The sequence below is a fragment of the Paroedura picta genome, chromosome 16 (assembly GCF_049243985.1).
Source record: "Paroedura picta isolate Pp20150507F chromosome 16, Ppicta_v3.0, whole genome shotgun sequence".
NCBI classification, from domain to species: domain Eukaryota; kingdom Metazoa; phylum Chordata; class Lepidosauria; order Squamata; family Gekkonidae; genus Paroedura; species Paroedura picta.
In genome coordinates, this window is record NC_135384.1 from 30,262,874 (window position 1) to 30,279,609 (window position 16,736).

At 51.9% G+C, this 16,736-nt stretch overlaps 2 protein-coding genes across 3 annotated transcripts in view; both read right to left on the bottom strand.

The window, feature by feature from the left end:
- The window catches only part of LOC143825688 (amine oxidase [copper-containing] 3-like), a 43,489-nt gene extending 39,518 nt beyond the window's left edge, over nt 1-3,971 (bottom strand). The window contains exon 1 of the mRNA XM_077313920.1: nt 2,355-3,971. Within this exon, the coding sequence (XP_077170035.1) occupies nt 2,355-3,942 (1,588 nt within the window). The 5' untranslated portion in view covers nt 3,943-3,971. The remainder of the gene's footprint in view (nt 1-2,354) is intronic.
- Nucleotides 3,972-7,370: 3,399 nt separating this feature from the next.
- On the bottom strand, nt 7,371-16,735 carry PSME3 (proteasome activator subunit 3). Of its 2 annotated transcripts, XM_077313125.1 has the most exons (11): nt 16,562-16,735; nt 14,563-14,595; nt 14,213-14,275; nt 13,942-14,046; nt 13,708-13,756; nt 12,637-12,749; nt 11,404-11,472; nt 10,920-10,987; nt 10,750-10,804; nt 9,552-9,638; nt 7,371-8,667 (listed from the first exon to the last, which is right to left on the bottom strand). In XM_077313125.1, the coding sequence occupies exons 1-11, from the start codon at nt 16,601-16,603 to the stop codon at nt 8,587-8,589; spliced, it is 765 nt and encodes a 254-aa protein (XP_077169240.1). In that variant the 5' UTR covers nt 16,604-16,735; the 3' UTR covers nt 7,371-8,586. The 2 variants fall into 2 exon arrangements, with proteins under 2 accessions (XP_077169240.1, XP_077169241.1); XM_077313126.1 differs by lacking the exons at nt 14,563-14,595; nt 16,562-16,735 and adding an exon at nt 14,367-14,385.
- Nucleotide 16,736: the final 1 nt, after the last annotated feature.

The following is a 16,736-nucleotide window of genomic DNA, read 5'->3' on the forward strand; positions in this document are numbered from 1 at the left end:
AATGGACACCGGGCTGTTTTCTAGAGCCTGCTTTTTTCTGTTCTGCTCATAATGCCACGGAGTCCCCCCTCAAGAGCAGTCATTTCCTCCAGATGACCTGAGGTCTACTGCCTGGAAATCAACTGGATTACTGGGAAATCTCCAGGTGCTGGCAGGAGGTTGGCAGCTCCAGCAAGGGCAGCCGTTGTGGTGGAATGTTTCCCCCCTCCTGAATGCGGCTCTTTGCTGCACCTTTTGGTTTCCGGCTGAAAGATCCTAACAGACAATTTCACAACGGATCCCTCACTGCAAGATGGTGTGTGTGTGTGTGTGTGTCGGGGGGGGGGGGGGGGGGGAGTGAGTCTGCCTGACCTGAAAGAGATCAGGGAACAGATCTGTTAGGTTAGGGACCAGCCCAGGAAGACAGCTGAGTCAGAAAACCCCAGTTTCGGGGAGGGTTTCCCCCCCCCCTGAGAACAGGGACATTCTGAGTGTGTTATCCACCACTCCTTTCACAAGAACACCTTCATTAAAGTTTATTATGGTTTTCGCCCAGTTTTGGGGAGGGGGCTTTACTGAGAACAGGGATGTCTGCGTGCTTTTTCAACCACTCCTTTCACAAGAACATCTTTATTAAAACAAAACTAAACTCCAATCAGGCACCTTTAAGAGCAACAAAGATTTATTCAAGGTGTGAGTTTTCGAGTGCATGCACTCGAAACAAGTCTTTGTTGCTCTTAAAGGTGCCTGATTGGACTCTGATTTTGTTGTGCTCCTTCAGACCAGCATGGCTACCCACTTGAATCTATCTTTATTAAAGTTTAGTACAGTTTTCACCCACAGGTTCGGGGCGGGGGGGGGGGTCTCCACAACCTACACTCCTTTCGTACGTGATGGAGGGGGTGAAATGAAATTGTAAGCAACATTATTACAGCTTTATCATGGAGTCGCATGGTTTGGAGTTTGAGATCGCCAGTCATGGCAGCTGGCACGTGCTCCTTGTGAGGAGAGAAACATGGTCTTGTTGGTGGCAGGGAAACCCCAAATGCCAGTGGTGCCCTCCAGTCACCGTGGCAGCCCGGACTGACACACCAATAGCAAGCCTATATCTGTGCACAGCAATCCCAGAAGCCGGAAAGATGGTAGATTGGTGGAGCGGCATTTTGTGTTTGGAGTTGTAGGTGGGTAGTAGCAAGTTGCAGAGTAGCAGAGAAAGAGCCACAAGCCAGGTGAAGTAACATGAGGGCACTGATTAGGATCTGGGAAAGAAGGAAAGCGAAAAGACCTGAAACAGCCTGTAGGGAAGAGAACTGGGAACAGGCAACAGCATCTGCCTTGGAGCTCATAGGGAAAAGAACCAGGGAGACAGAAACACCATCCGCAAGAAGCAAAAGCCAAAAAGTGATTCGTGCAATGAGACAGAAATAAGAACATAAAAGAAGCCATGTTGGCTCAGACCAATGGCCCACCCAGTCTAACACTCCATGTCCCTCTCAGGGCTATATGTGCAGTGCTCCCTGGTCTCCTCCCTGGGAATGCCGCTGTTGCCGGGGCGGTTGGGTCAGACGATGTATCTGTTTTGTAGGATGTTTTATGTATTAGGGGTTTTATGGGTTTTTATATGTTGTTACCTGCCACGAGCCTTAGGGGAGTGGCGAGCTATAAATCGAAATAACAATAACAACAAATACAACCACCACCCCAGGGGCCATCAGAGGTCCATCAGCAGGGCCCTCCAAGCCCAAGAATACCAAGGATGTGAGAGAAGCCACGTTGGAGAAGCCATGTTAGAGAGCAGTTGGGATTCATCTTTGCCGTTAAATGGTCTCACAGTCCTTAAATCTAGCAGGCGACCTGACCTGGGCATCTACATGAGAATGAGCCCCACCCCAAGAGTTGCTTGTGGACTGCGCCTGGCAGGGAGGCCTGAGGGTGGAAGGTGGTGTGTTTGGGTGTAGCTTGACAAAGCCCAGAAGGCTGACCCAGTCAATTCATGGTGTGCTGGGGGGGATGTACAACTCCACCATGCTAAACTAGCCCCCAACGAAAAAAGTCAGATTACAAGTCCTGCACTGGACTCGCCTTCATACCTGCACTTCCCTTTCTGAAGGTTGAAGGAAGATGGAAGATTTTATTTACAGACAATTACCAAGAACTGCAATCGGCAGGCCTTAGAAGAAGGGACTCCCTGCACTCAGGTCCTCGTGGGGCTCCAGGGATGGGAGGGGCTGCCAGACACCTGTCTGCGAACGCTTAGATGTTTCTTAGCTCTCAAACCAGCGTCAGATTATACTCAGAGAGCCTTCCAGATACAATTAAATATCTACCTAGCAGGCAGACTGTTGCATTTCTTCAAAATCAAAAACTACACCTACCTCCGACATCCAAGTCTGCTTTGTAATGAAGATTGTGAGTATGAATTGCTCCCAGGGTCAGTTCCTGGACCTTGTTCCCAAAATCTGCAGCATCCTCGAAAAAGAAAGCCGTCTGAATATACCCGCTGGCAAACATCCTGACGCCAACAGCTCCATTCTGATGGAACACAAAATCCCAGACGTAGTCGTAGTTAACCATTGTAGAGACAGACCGGAACACCAGAACCGAATCGACCAGCCCCCCGTAAAACGGAGAGTCCTCGATAAAATGGTCAAAATGGCGTCGGAGCGGAATCTCAGCATTTAATTCAAAGATGCAGATAGAGTTTCTGCGGGTGAGAGGCCGGGAGGAGTCAAGGAAATAGTGCCCGTCCAAATAGGTCGCCAAGAAAGGACAATCAACGCCTGGAATAAGGGTGACGGTACCTCTCCCAAGGGCAAAACTTAGGTCCATGAATCTGGTATTCATTGTCATTGGACTGTTGGACCCGTAGAGGGCAGAGGCATCTTGCAGGCTTAACTCGTAGACTATCCTCTCACCCTGAAACCTAACATCGAAGATACGTGGCCCTCGGTTGACCTCCATTCCGAAGGCAAAACTCCAAGACATGAAGGAGACCTGGTTGTCCCGGATGCAGAAGCGAGGGCCACGAGGTTCATAGTGCAAAGGGCCTGCCCACTGGGGTGGGACCTTTGGCTTCAGTGATGAGTACCCCCCGTCAAGAGGAGCCTTCTTCACTTTGGTCACTTGAACCCTCCCCTCGTTGAATTGCCTCTCAAGGTCTTCCATGTCCCTAAAGTACTGCCCATTATAGAACACACTCTGCACGTTCCACGCCGACACATTCAAGCTGCTCACATCCACCTGCACCTGAAATCCCACTGGATGCAAATAAAGCCCAGAAACATTCTGGAAATGAGCCATCCAGAGTTTCCTGTCTCCAGATTTAAACCCTGGCGGCACAGCAAGGTTATTCACAAGGTTCCTTCCATCAAAATCCAACACCCTGAGCATGAAATTTGGAGCTTTACTAAATTCTTTGCTCAAGAAAATATCGATTTCATCCTGTTCACTTTTCAAGAGAAATCTTCGGTAATATGGCAGCTTCTCTCCATACCTCTGCACGGTGACATCTTGGTGATACGTAGGCCTTGGAAGAGGCCCCACGACATATTCGGTGACATTTGGGTCCTCTTGGTTTCCAAAATGGACCACAGCCAGGGCTTGTCGGGTCGGCTTCCTCCCGTGGTGATCCAGGAATTCCAGCACCTCCGTTTTGGGCGGAAGGTGGAGCACGATGGAATAAAGGCAGTTGTCTGACGGCTTGGATCGAGGGGCGTCCACCAAAGGCACCCCCAGATTGTCCCACAAGTACCTCTGCACTTGGACCATCTCCTCTGGAGTTAGATCAGCAAAGACCAAGCTGGGTCCCTCTTGGCCTCCGTCCTTCAGGCACCCTTCCTGGTGCTGGCTCTGACAGCCGGGGGGCTCCTCTGGCCTCCTCTGGAATATCCAGCCTAAGATAAAAGCCATTGCTGTGGATATAGCGAGGAGCGCACAAACCATCTTTATGTTCATTTTCAGCATAGCTGGTTCTTGGAGTTTGCAGAGTTAGGAGAACACAGATGGAAGCCGCATTGAGAGAAGGAGAGGAAGATAAAGCCTGATTTTGGGGCGGAGACCTCTTATGCAAATGAGTTTTGCACCTCTGTCATTCTCTTGCTCAAGGCTGTTCCTCCCACTCAGAAGCTTTGAACCAGGACATCAAGGGTGCCCCCCCCCACCAACTACTCCTCAGGAATCCATCAGTCAGGGATTACACACAGAGATACCATCTAAAGTCACCTGAAGTGAATCAAGGACAGGTATTGACAGGTGAAGAGGGAAACGTTATCTGGGAGGGATTGAATGTAAGATCCAGCAGAACCTCCGTGGGACAGATGCATGTTGCAAGAGCATCACTTCCTTCACCCTGAAATGTCGTAATCAGGACTAAGAAGAGATTTCCCTCCCTTGTGCCTTGTCGCAAACTTGCCATCCGGTCAACCAAAGTCACATCACTTCACAAAGAGGACTTTCAGAGCACAACTTTCTGTTGTTCTGGGGAGCATCCTGTGCCGCAGAACGCAAGGACTGCCTACCCCCACAGGAGTCTTCCCTGCCACACGTGGGCCAGGATGGGAGGAGGGCACCTCAGGCTTTGGGGGAGGGGGATCCACTGGATTACTGGGAAATCTCCAGGAGCCACTGGGAGGCTGGCCACCCGAGCAAGGGCAGCCGTTGGGCTGGAATGTTCCCCCTTTCTGTCTGTGGCCTGGGCTGGCTGTTGCTTCACCTTTGGGCTTCCTGCTGAAAGATGCTGACAGGCAATTTCACAACCAATGAAGTGCCACTGTCTGTCTTAGGAGCAATCTCGTGGCACCTGCACCTCTGCCCTGCCCAGGTGTGAACAAGGGCTGAGACGGTGAATAGCGGGGGGAACGCAGCAGGCTGAAGATCCAGGCCGGGGAAGACCAAGACCCCCCCCCCCCTTCCAATGGTCCACGCTTGCTTCTGTCTTCCAAGGATCAACCCTGCTACGCTTCTGAGATCTGACAAGATTTGGCCATACATGCCCTCCCAATGCTATTCACTAGCATTGTCAAAATCAAGACAAGGAGCTGGGTTTTTTTTGATACCCCGCTTTTCACTCCCCAAAGGAGCCCCAAAGCGACTTACAAAACCTTTCCCTTCCCCTCCCCACCACAGACACCCTGGGAGGCTGGTGGGGCCTGAGAGAGTTCCGAGAGAACTGCTCTGCAGGAATAGCTCTAAGAGGACTGCGACTGGCCCAAGGTCACCCAGCTGGCTGCGTGTGGAAGAGGAGGAGAAGCAGGGGATCAAATCCGGCTCTCCAGATTAGAGGCCGCCACACTTGAACACTGGGCTGCCTCTCAAGGGTGCCTCGTAGCAGGTGAGAGTGTCAATCAAGGAGGAGATTTTTCTGACTGCTCCTTGGGGGAAAGTTGAGGCAGGAGGGACAGGTCTATGCAGCCTCTTGCTCTCCAGCTGGGTGGGCACGGCAAGGAGGGGCCTGCAGCTGTGCACAGCTGGAATGCTCCAAAGCAGCTTGCCTGGTTTCTGTAGTACTACAGTGGCCCCTAGTGGCTGCCGGGCTCATGACATGAAGGTTTTTCACTGGGGGCATGCCCATAGATGCTCGCCCCTGCCATGAGACTTGTTGTCTTTAAGGTGCCCCTGGACTCCACACTTCTGCTGCTGCTTCAGACCAAGACAGCGGCCCCCCTGAATTTACGTGAAGGACAGCTGTGCTGGGAATTTCTAGGGGGCAGGCTGGGGGGGGGGGGAGGCTCACTGTGAATTACGCCATGAGTCTTTCAAGAGTAAACTCTCCGAGAGAGGAAAAGGGAGGTGCTGATCTAGAGAGGGGGAGGAAGGAACTGGCAGGTGTGCCTATTCAGTCGTGGGGGAGGTCAGAGATTTGAACAGAGGCAAGGTTGTACTCGGATAAAAAATGTAAGAAAAGCCAATTAAATTTTCTAAGAACTTCTAAAGCAGGGGTAGTCAAACTGCAGTCAAACTGCAAACTGCGAATGCTGGCAGGGGCTCCTGGGAATTGTAGTCCATGGACGTCTGGAGGGCCGCAGTTTGACTACCCCTGTTCTCAAGAAACCAGAGTAGCTGCTTAAGCCAGGGTAGAGTACAGGGTTTGCTTGCTTGCGAGATCTCATTCAGCACTTTCGTGTTGCACATTCCCTTCGATTTTCTCTTGAAAGAAATAGAATGATCTCTCTGAGGTCTGCAATAGTAGGGAGGTTAAAATGTTCCCTCACAGGTGTCTATATGTTGGAATCTGTGATGTCTGATTTGGGTTCACGGATTCTCTTGTGGGGTTGGCCCAATGGGGGTAGAAGGGCCTTCCATACCATGGAGCTGGGTGGGCCAGGGATGGTGCTGCTGCTAGTCTGAGATCTCGTAACAGTACTGCTCGACAATACCAGGGACAGCACTGGTTCTGAGTTTGTCTCCCAAGATGGTTAATGAGGCCTGGAAGCAAGGAAATGCCTTCCCTCCCACACCCACCGCCCATGAAAGAGAAAGAGAGGACGATCCTTATTTGGGTGAGGCTGAAGGTCACTGTGGATGCACGGGAGGGGTTGGAGCTGGGGGCTGGGGGTGACAACGCGTGGGGTTCGGCCGTTGCTGTCCTTGCACCAAAATGGCTCCAAGAAGCCATCTGGTTTTGCTGATCTGCTCCTTTAACGGGCAGGTCGTGCAATCCAAAAACTGCCTTTGGTAAATTCCCCTAGTGGGATTCCCCGAGACATTAGAACAAACATGAGTGCAACGCAGCACTGCAGACTATGGATGACTTCTGAGGATTCCAGGCAGGGAAGCTTGGCCGCCAACGTGTCTTTGCCATAAAGCGGAGCTTTGGCCCCCACTGCACAGCTCCCCAGCAGCATCCGGGAAATGTGCAGATGGCGCCGCATGGTCAGCTGGAAGCTGGGGGTGAACGCTTGCCACAATCCTGAAGGAACCGCTCAAGAATTTCCTTCCCATCAGTCCAGATGGTGAAAATATTATATGTTTTCGAGACAGGGAAGGAGTCAATGGACAAAGCAGCAAGGCCTGGGCCCAGACCCTGCCCACTCCGGGCTCCAAGTTGGGGGGGGGGCACTCCCACCCACCCCTTGCCCTTCACCAGCCGCCCGGGGGGGGGGGGGGGGCTCTGCTGCAGCATCCCCTGGCTCATGGCTGCTCCCGCCCTGCAGTCACCTGGCAGGCTTCACAGTCAGGATCTTCAGGTCCTCCCTTCCCCGGGGGGGGGGGGGGAGAGGCTGGGTGATGGGCCGGTAGCGGGAGGGAGGGAGAAGGCCATTGCTTCATTCTGCCTGGCCCAGTCGTGGGGGGCCTCATGCTGGAAGCTCATCTGCTTGGGTGGGGTTTGCTCCTGCCGTTCAGGGGGAGGACTACGTAGCCACTCACACACAGGGCCATCAGCGCGGAAGAAGTCAAAGTACCTATTACCTTTAATTTGTCGACATAATAAAAGTTGTACATACGTTCAATGTGGCAAGGACATATGAACAATCCAACAAAGCAACCGATACAAGGAGGGGGCAGGAGGGACAGGGCGGGTCGCTTTCAGGCCGCAGCGAAGAGGAGAGGAGTCTTCCTCCCGGCCTGACTCCAGGGAAGACCAAGGCTGGCCCAGCTACAAAATGACAAAATGACACCCAGGCGTTTGTAGGGGGGAGCGCGGAAGAGTCGAGGGGGCCAGCGCTTCCTGCTCCCTCCGGAGCCGGCAGGATTTTCAGCAAGAGGGCTCAGAAGCCCCCCGAGGAGGAGGAACGTCATCATCATTCTGCCTGCCACAGTTCTTACAAATCTAACACCACAACAGGGATAGAAGGGTCGGGGAGGAAATTTCAGGGGGAAATGCAGCATCTGTTAGTTGGCACCTCCTTCCAGCTTTCCTGAAGACTAGAAAAGGGGGACAGTAAACCTCAAGGAGTCTAGCAGGACTCATACAGACACAGGGGGGCCAAGACACTTCCAAAGGGCAGGGCTAAGGGCCAGCTGCTAGGCACATTCAAGGGGCCGAGGGAGCAAAGACAGCAAACTCTGAATGGCCGAGGCTCGGAACAGCTGTGCCGCTCCAGGATCTGCCAGACACCTTGGGGACGCCCACAGCATTAGGGACAGACGGACACGGAGAAAACTACAGAAGTGTAGAACTGGGCGGGGAGAGATAACCTTAACAGGGACTAGATGCAGGCAGCCGGGGGAAACTAGAAGGGGGTTCCCGCTGGCTTCCCTCTCCAGGCGACACTGCCACGGCTGGCACAAGGGGTCACTTAAGCCTGCTCTTTGCAACGCTTGACTAAGGTCACGGGGTCAGTCGTGGGGAGAGGGCTCCTGCTGGGCTGCGCAGAGCATGGCCACTCGCCGCTGTTGGCATCGGGGGCAAGAACTGCTCAGATCTGGCTGCCCGCTCACCCCTTTCCCACCAAGCTCTGCCTTGTGCCTCCCGGACGCCAGAGGTGGGCGCAAACCCCAAGACCAAAATAAAAACCAGCCAGAGAGAGCTAGGAGAGAGTTTCTTTAGACTGAACTAAAAGTGTGCCAAGAACTGTTCCCAGCCAGCCTCCCCATCACATCACAAACCAAGGCAAAGACTGTCTCTGAGCCTCCTGAACCGCCGGCCAGTTCAGAGTGTCGACACGCTCAGTACAGGGTTTCCGCATTGCTGCTTCGGGGTCGCTTGATCTTTTCAATGTTCTTCAGGATCATGTCATGCAGAGTCACCTAGAAGGAGAAGAGACAGAGAGAGAGAGAGATTGGTCTCTCTTCTCACTCAGGACAGAGCTTGGCTTGCCAGATCCCACTGCAGGCCCTGCAGAGGTCAGAGTGCTCATGCTTCCTAAGAACAGCCAACTCTCCAGGAAGGAGCAGCAGCAACTGGGCCACAAGCAACCCACTCGAACCCTCATCTTCCTTGAGGAATCCCCAGAGGACTCGAGCTCATTTTCAGGGACCTACAAAGCCACGTTGTCCTATAGCTTTGGAGGGATCCCAACCGCCGAGCGCAGTCCGTTTGCCCATTCCACAGCTCATCAGGGCCGAGGCGACCACCAGCCCCCGCTTGGTCCTCTCCTCTGGCCAGTAGCTCTAGCTAGTTTCCCATTAGCCACGCAAGAAGGATTTGACTTCCTCCCCAAGACCTCCCAGCATCCCTCCCTGGGGAGCAAAGAGGTGGGCCCCCAGGCCTCTGCTTTGCCTCCCTCCTCCCCAGAACAAAGGAGAACTGCAGGAAGAGCCACTCAAACAAACAGCCGTGTTGGTCTGAAGCAGCAGGACATAGTCTGAGTCCAATCAAATTTTATCTAAGGTGGAAGCTTTCATGTGCACACACACTTCCTCAGACACATGAAGTGGAAATTACCAGTCCATATTTGTAGCTAGAGCAGCCTTTCTTAACCTTTTCACCCTTGAGAAACCCCTGAAATATTCTTCAGGTTTCAAAGAAACCCCAGAAGTGGAGCAATCGTGCAGGATATTTTGGGAAGCATGGTCTCCAGCATTTTTCCAGAACTTAACCCAGGCAGGTGACACAGCCCACTCTGGGCCTCCCCTCCCAGATGGAGACAGGGACAAGGTGGGGAGGAGGCACTGCAAACACACTGGCTTACATATTGATTTCTCAGTTCCGATATGATGAGCCGCAGGCTGATGTATTCCTTTTCATCCATCTCAGTCACTGTGCGGCGATAATCTTCCTACAAAAACACAATCAAGTAGAGATGTTTTGCCACTGTTCCAGATTGAGGACCGGAGCAAATTCAAGGTTTTGGTGCTCACTTCAAAGGCCAAAACAATCTAGGATCTTTGTATCTACAGAACCGCCTATGAGAGCCCAGCCGATTGCTTCCAATAATCAGACTTTTGGAAGAAAAAGCTCTTTATTGAAGAAACAATGCTTACATCTCAAAACTTTTGCTAACTACCCAGAATCCGTTACTCTGTTTTAACTTCTAACTCCCTGGCTCCCCCTGTCTGGCCATTTGGGCGAAAAATTCTCATCCACGCTAGAAAGACACAACTGGCACCTCCTGCTCCAAGGCCAAGCGGAGAGAGAACTCTTTGCCACAGACCAAAGCATCAGAGCCAGAATCCCTAAGGCTGGCTAAACTACTCTAACTCAGCTACAACCCACACCTAGGAAAATAAATCATACAAGACAGAAAACCAAGTAAGAATGACACATGGCAAAAGCAGGGACATGGCCTCTTCCATTACGCCCCCCAATGAACATTTCGATCTAGCAAACGACATTTGCTTAGGATCCCTGGCCCAAGGAAACAAAATGGGCCTCCACCAGGACAAGGGCCTTTCCTGGTGGAATTCTCTGCCAAATGAGATGAGGGCCCAGGGGGACCTGAAGCAGTCCCACGGTGCCTGCAGGACAGAGTCGCTCTGCCAGGCGTTTGGTTGAGGCCTAGAAATAACCTTATAGTTAGCTGGACTCTATAACCCACCCAATTGAAAAAAATTACCTGAACAAATTTATTATTCCTCCCAATTTTTTCACTTGGGGAAGGAGGCAGTCGGAAAGTGGTTTAGATCTTTCATGTTTTATTATTATCAATATTAATTATTACTACTTGTTAAAAACCTGTTTACTATTTTAATCCTTTTGTGTGCCACCCTGTGCCTTTGGGGGATGGCACAGTATAATGCAATCCATCCACCCATCCACCCACCCATAGATAGATAAAAGCTCTCAAATGCAGTTCTAAGTATCCTCACCCTTCATCACACAGTCAAATACATTCCCAGGACCTCTTAACACCGAAGTGTTACAGAGACCAGAGAATCTGCCATCCTTACCACATGGGGGTATTTTGCAATCTTGGAGACCAGCTTTGCCCGGGTGATGTAGTATCTGAAAAAGAAGCAGAGGCTGGTTTGACAGGAGCCTAAACAGCAAATGTTCTGGAGCATTTGGGGAAAGCCAGTCTTGGAAGGAGCCCCATACATCACCTCAGGAAAGGACTCACCTAGAAATCTGGTCCAGGTATGAGGCTGCCTCACTCTCCACTGTGCGGAGTTCAGCCACAGTCTCTTCCTGCAATGGGGGGGGGAAACAGCCAAGGCAAGCGTTAAGAGAAGACCCTCCTGAGCTCACCTGTGCCTGGATGCACCCAGCAACCCAAACATGGGGCAGGCCATCTAATTCAGCCCCCACCTTGGCACAAAACCATCTGGGCCAAGACCGTTAAATGTAGGACCCTTTCCAAGAAATGAACGGCCACCTCTAGGACAAAGAACAATGGCTGCCAGGGGTGCTGCTTCTTAAGGGGGCAGGGCAAGGTCCATCATAGCTCTGGAGAGCTCCTGGCAGCCCCCACCCAGAACTGTGCAGGACCCAACAGGGTGCTCCCCTGTCCCAGGTGTGAGAGGCACCAAGAGCTCCACCCTCCAGCTCACAGAAGATCCATGCAAAGGGGCCTTGGATCCCTCAGTCTGGAGCGGCTGATTTACCTGAATCGAAACACCGAAGTTATTCCCGTCCTCTATCCTGGGAATCAGCAGCTGGACCCACATTTTGACCTGCAGGACAATTGAGGAAGGTCCACTGCTTTACCGAATGACCAGCCAGGTCGGGCTGCTATGCACAGAGACGACCACGAGGCCAGAGGCCAGGAAAGGCTGAGAGCGACTTGCTCCAAAGCACTCGGAGAACTCCAGAGTGAACAGGAATTGGAACAGTGGCTTCCAAGCCCACTGCTGGCCAAATTCCCCACTGATATCATGAACCCACTCCGGAGGCCTTGGAGTTGTGCCCCTGAAACTAAGTGTGGCACACACACCGACAGATGCGTCTCCACTCAGAACATTCCTCCCACACTCAGGGAGAATAAAAGGCCCAGCTTTCTTCCTAACGTACCAGTTTCCTGGGTGGAGGAATCAATTCATGCAAGCCTCCCCTTGCAGACGAGGGTGGAATGGGGCAGATATTAATTTCTCTCTTCTGCGACAACCAGAAGAGCCGGTGTTTTGTACGCTGGAGTCTCCAAGTGGCTTACAATCACCGCCCCCCTTCCTTTCCTCACAACAGAAACCCTGTGAGGTAGGTGGAGCTGAGAGCTCTGAAAGAACTGCAACTGGCCCAAGGTCACCTAGCTAGGTGCACGTGGAAGAGTGAGGAATTGAATTCAGCTCTCCAGATTAGAGTCTGCTGCTCTTTACCACTTCGGCCCCCTGGCTCTTCAAGCCCCTTTGCCTGATCTTGTTAAGCAGAGCATTCCACAAAGCCCTGCTAAAAAAGGCCCTAGCCCTGATGGAGGCCAGTTTTCTTTCTTTAGGGCCAGGGATCCTCAGTATATTTCAGCTGCTTGGTTGTAGCACTCTTGGGGGGACAGGGGGGAGGGACGGTCCTGCAGATTAGGCCCTTTGTTCTCTGTGGGGAAGCGGTGTAGCCCAGTGGTCAGTGTGGGGCTGGGACGTGGGCATCCTGCCTTCTGATTCTCCCCACTTGGTCACAACGCCTTTGCCCATCGCTCTCAGAGCCCAGCCTAATTTGCAGGGCTGTTTCCAAAAAATTTAAGACACTGAAAAGGGAGAACCAGCTCTTTAAGGGCGGGTGAGACTGAAAACAAGGTAAGGAGCAGACTGAAATGCATGCCCGAGTGTGTTTTCTATGTTCAGAGAACGATGCCAGGCAAGCAAACCTCAAATCAGTACCCAACGAGAAAAGGGCTCACTGCAGCTCACCGTGTTGCACTTTTCAATCAACAGCCGGATCTCGGGTTTCACCTTCTCAATGATGTCCACAAGCTGCTGGTTGCTCTTCAGCATCCCGTTGGGCATGACAAAGACTTTGGTACCTGGGGCCACAAGAAGAGACAAGTACTGGGGGAAGCTGTCACACAAGTAAATGCCTGCAGAAAACCCCTGGGTGATGATTAACAGCATTTGAAGTGCAACTTCAGAGGACTCAGAAGGGTGCAACTCTGCTTGGGACAGCACTGTGAAGACTCTTTCTCCACCCTGCTGAGGACTCTGTCCCCTGGAGCTCATGTGGTCCACTTTGCAAGAACAATCCTGCATGGAATTTTCTCACATCTCCATGCCAGGAGTCCCGTATCTTTACCAGTAGAAACACTGGTACACAGAACTTGTCGTACTTCATGTACCTACAGTACCCACGCCCTCTTTCCCAACCCCCCCCCCAATAATAGAAACAGAAGCTCTGCTGTGGAAAGATGGATCACTCAGGTAACGTCACAGGCTTCACTATCCCGTGTGAGCGTCAGAAGTCTCTGTGACAGACCCATTCAGGTGAGTGGCTGTGTTGGTCTGAAGTGGCAGAACAAAGTTTGCATCCAATCAGGCACCTTTCAGACCAAGCAAGTTTATTCAAGGGATGAGCTTCAGCGTGCAACTCAAACTCTGTTCTGTGCGAGAGGCTAAGTGTGAGGGCGTTCTTTGTTGTTCAGTTCTAACCTAACAGCTTCCTGCCCACTCAGTTTTGGAAGACCAAAGGACCACTTTTCAACTCCTGACTCTCCGCAAGGACAGGTGCAAGCCAAAGCCACAAAGGGTGCATCTTATTGGGGAAACCGGAGTCCCTCTCCCCATCTTGTATCCCAGTCATGCACAGGACTCGGAAGCAGACTTTAAGACCATCAGGCAGGACTCCAGTCCTAAGACTGGCAGGAGTGACGCTGCTTTGCTCTACTTTTAGGGCTCCTCATCCCAGCAGGTCAGGTTTCACAAAGAAGTGTACAAGCCACTCATTCACAGAGGCACCCTGGAGAAAGCAGCCGAGCCCTGGATGCTCACCCTGGAAAGTCTCTTCGCAGTCCTCCAGCTTTCTCTTTTTCATATTGGGCTGAAAGAAACACAATTGGGAGACATTATTCAACCAGTGTGCACGCACCATCAGGAGTCGGAGATCAGGGCGGAGCCTGGAACAGCAACTCTCCTGCTCCCCATGTCAAGACGGGCTTCCCTGCCCATCCAGAAGCCACCAAGAACCTGTTCTGATTTGAGATTGGACCTGGCCAGCACTCTTACCCCATCCAGTCCATCGTGGCTGTTTGTGAGCAGAATTGGGTCAGGGACTGGAAGGTTCATGTCTGAGTGGATTTGAGTGAGATCATGAATGTTCAGAATAGGATCCTGGGAAAGAAGGCGGGGGAGACAGAGCAAGAGGGGTCTGAGACGCTGCTCAACAATCCCAGAGTCCCAAAACCCACCCTCAAACTGAACAACACATAAAATGCAGCAAATGGCAGAAACCATTCTAAAAATTAAGTACTGTCCAATGAGGAGCTCCAATACACACCTTGAGGAAAGCATCGAGTTCTAAAAGCTTCTTTGGGAAAAAATTTGCTACTAGATCCTCGGCCTGGAAAAAGAAAAGAGAGATACGATGCATTAAGTACTGGGAAGCACCTTTGCCTGGGCACCCCAAAAACGAGGCCAAGAGCAAGGCTCACGGAGGTAGTCCTGCACAGGCCAGGAGAAACCTCTTCAAGAGCTGGCAAGGGACAACGGCAGAACAGAGCTGCTCTCTCCCGGACTCGGCTGATGCTCTGAGGTTCAAAGGGTTTCCAAGAAGACCTCTGGCACACTTAAACAGAAAGGTTCGCATAAGCATTAGCGGAAGGTAGCAAGTATGTGCGAGACACTTACTTCACCTGTGATCCGCTCCCTGAAAGAGTCGACCTGCAGGAGAGAAAAGCAGCAGCAGCTCAGGACAACAGAGCCAAGATGAACGGATGCAGGAACTGAGATGCACAAAGAGGGCAATACGAAATTGCACAGTTCTCTGACCATCACAGAACTAACCATGTGAGAATTACATGACTTCAAATCACAAACCATGTAAAGCCAAACAGAAATCCTGAATGTGTATGGTTACTGAATAAGCTTAACATACTTATTTTATTGGTACCCCAACCCTCCTTCCAAGGAATTTTTTTGGGGGGGATAGTTCTTCCCCCATCATTCTTGCTTCACAATAACACTGCGAAGTACAAAAAAATTTAATCCAATGGGACATTTAAGACCAACACTCAACTCAAATTTTGTTGTGCTACTTCAGACCAACATGTTTATCTGCTTAAACCTGTAAAGTACATAAGTGTTCACTGATCCAGGGTCCCCAGAGAACATCAGGGCAAGCAAGCTCTTGAACCTGGGGCACCCGAGCCTACTTCAGCATTCTAGCTGCTACAACTGAGCTATAATAATGCTTGACTATACGTCACTGAAGAATCACAGGGTTGGAGAAATCGGCACGATCTGGCCATCTACAAGCTCAATCTCTAATCTCTTTTTGTTTTCATTTTCAGCATTTCAACCCCCTTGCTTTGTCTGACCTGTTAAAATTCCAGGGGCCCAAGGAACTGGCTAGGAAAAATGGACCTGCATTAGTCGGGGCGCTTTATGTGCAAAGATACTTCATTATAAAAATGCTCCTACATGATCGTTAGAGCCGCTTAATCACACAGGAAAGAGGAAACATTACTGTGCACTCAGAGCCTGATGCCTTTAGGAGGGGTGAACCAAGTCCCCGTTTCCTGTAACGTGGCCATTCATCATGACAGGTCTTAGTTACACCTTACAATGGAGACAGTAACACCCAAAAGACCTAATAGTGCATGTACAAATGGTGCACGCGCACACACGTGGGTTTCAGGCACAAAACCCAGGGGAGCTCTAACTCACAGGATGAGTTACTAAGATCTTAAATTTGCAGAAGGCTTCACCATTGAGAGTAAGCAGCGGCACATCCTCATGAGTCAGAAATGCAGACTCTCGGACAGGAACAGGGAGATAGTTTAAACGTTTCTTAAAATATTTACTCATGGTCTTGTCTTGCACTAACAGTATTTAATGTTACAAGGCCTGACAAGCATATGCAAGTATTCTAAGTTTCAAGACTGTAAGGCTGTCTTTATCCGGATATGATGATATCTCCTCTTTTCTCCCCAATGGGGACCCAAGTGGCTTACAACCCTGTGCCAAAATGGGGCAGGTTAAGTGTGAAAATCTAATGGACAGGATCAAAATAATTCCTTTAATTATACCAAAAATGCAGCAGTGGTAATCTGCTGCAACAAAACAGTCCTGCAGCAACCTGGCTTTCCTTCAACGGTTTTGGGAAATCTTAACACTCCTCTCATCTGATAAACATGGCCGCTGTCTGAATTGACAGCAGACCCCACGGGTGGCTCCAAGGACTACAACTACCATGAGTGCCTGCTAGCACCATGGCCACCCGGAGAGCCACCGTGGCCTACAGAGAGAATGACCAATTCCCACAAATCCACGAGGGTCGCCCAGTTGTCTGGAAGCCGCAGAAGAGGGTCGAGTCCAGGCAGCCAGCTTTAAGGCCGACCCAGCTTCGTCCGCCCTCGTGAGAGCGGGGCCCAGACACCGGAGCTCACGCCCGGTGGATCCCGGCGGCTCAGGGCTTCCCTCCCCCCCCCCCGACCCACCCGCAGCCAGCGGGGCGACCTTGGCCAGTCCCAGTCCTGCTGGCAGCGGTTCTCGCAGAGCCGCCGGAGCGCAACTCTCCCGCGGGGAGGGGAAGGCGGCGGTGGGGCCTCCTTCGAGGAGAGAGGAGCCCCCATCCCCCCACAGCCCCCCCCCTCCTTCTCCCCCTCCCCCCCCTCGCCGGCGTCACCTTGAGCTTGACTTCGGGGTCCACCTTGAGGAGGGAGGCCATGGCGGGGCGGGGGGGGCCGGGGGGGCCGGGGCGCGCGGCCGGGTCCGTCTCTCGTCTCCGTCCCTGGCGCGCGACCACCCGAGCGAGCCGCCGGCTGGGCCGTCCCCGGAAGTGACGACAGGCCGCTCCCCCG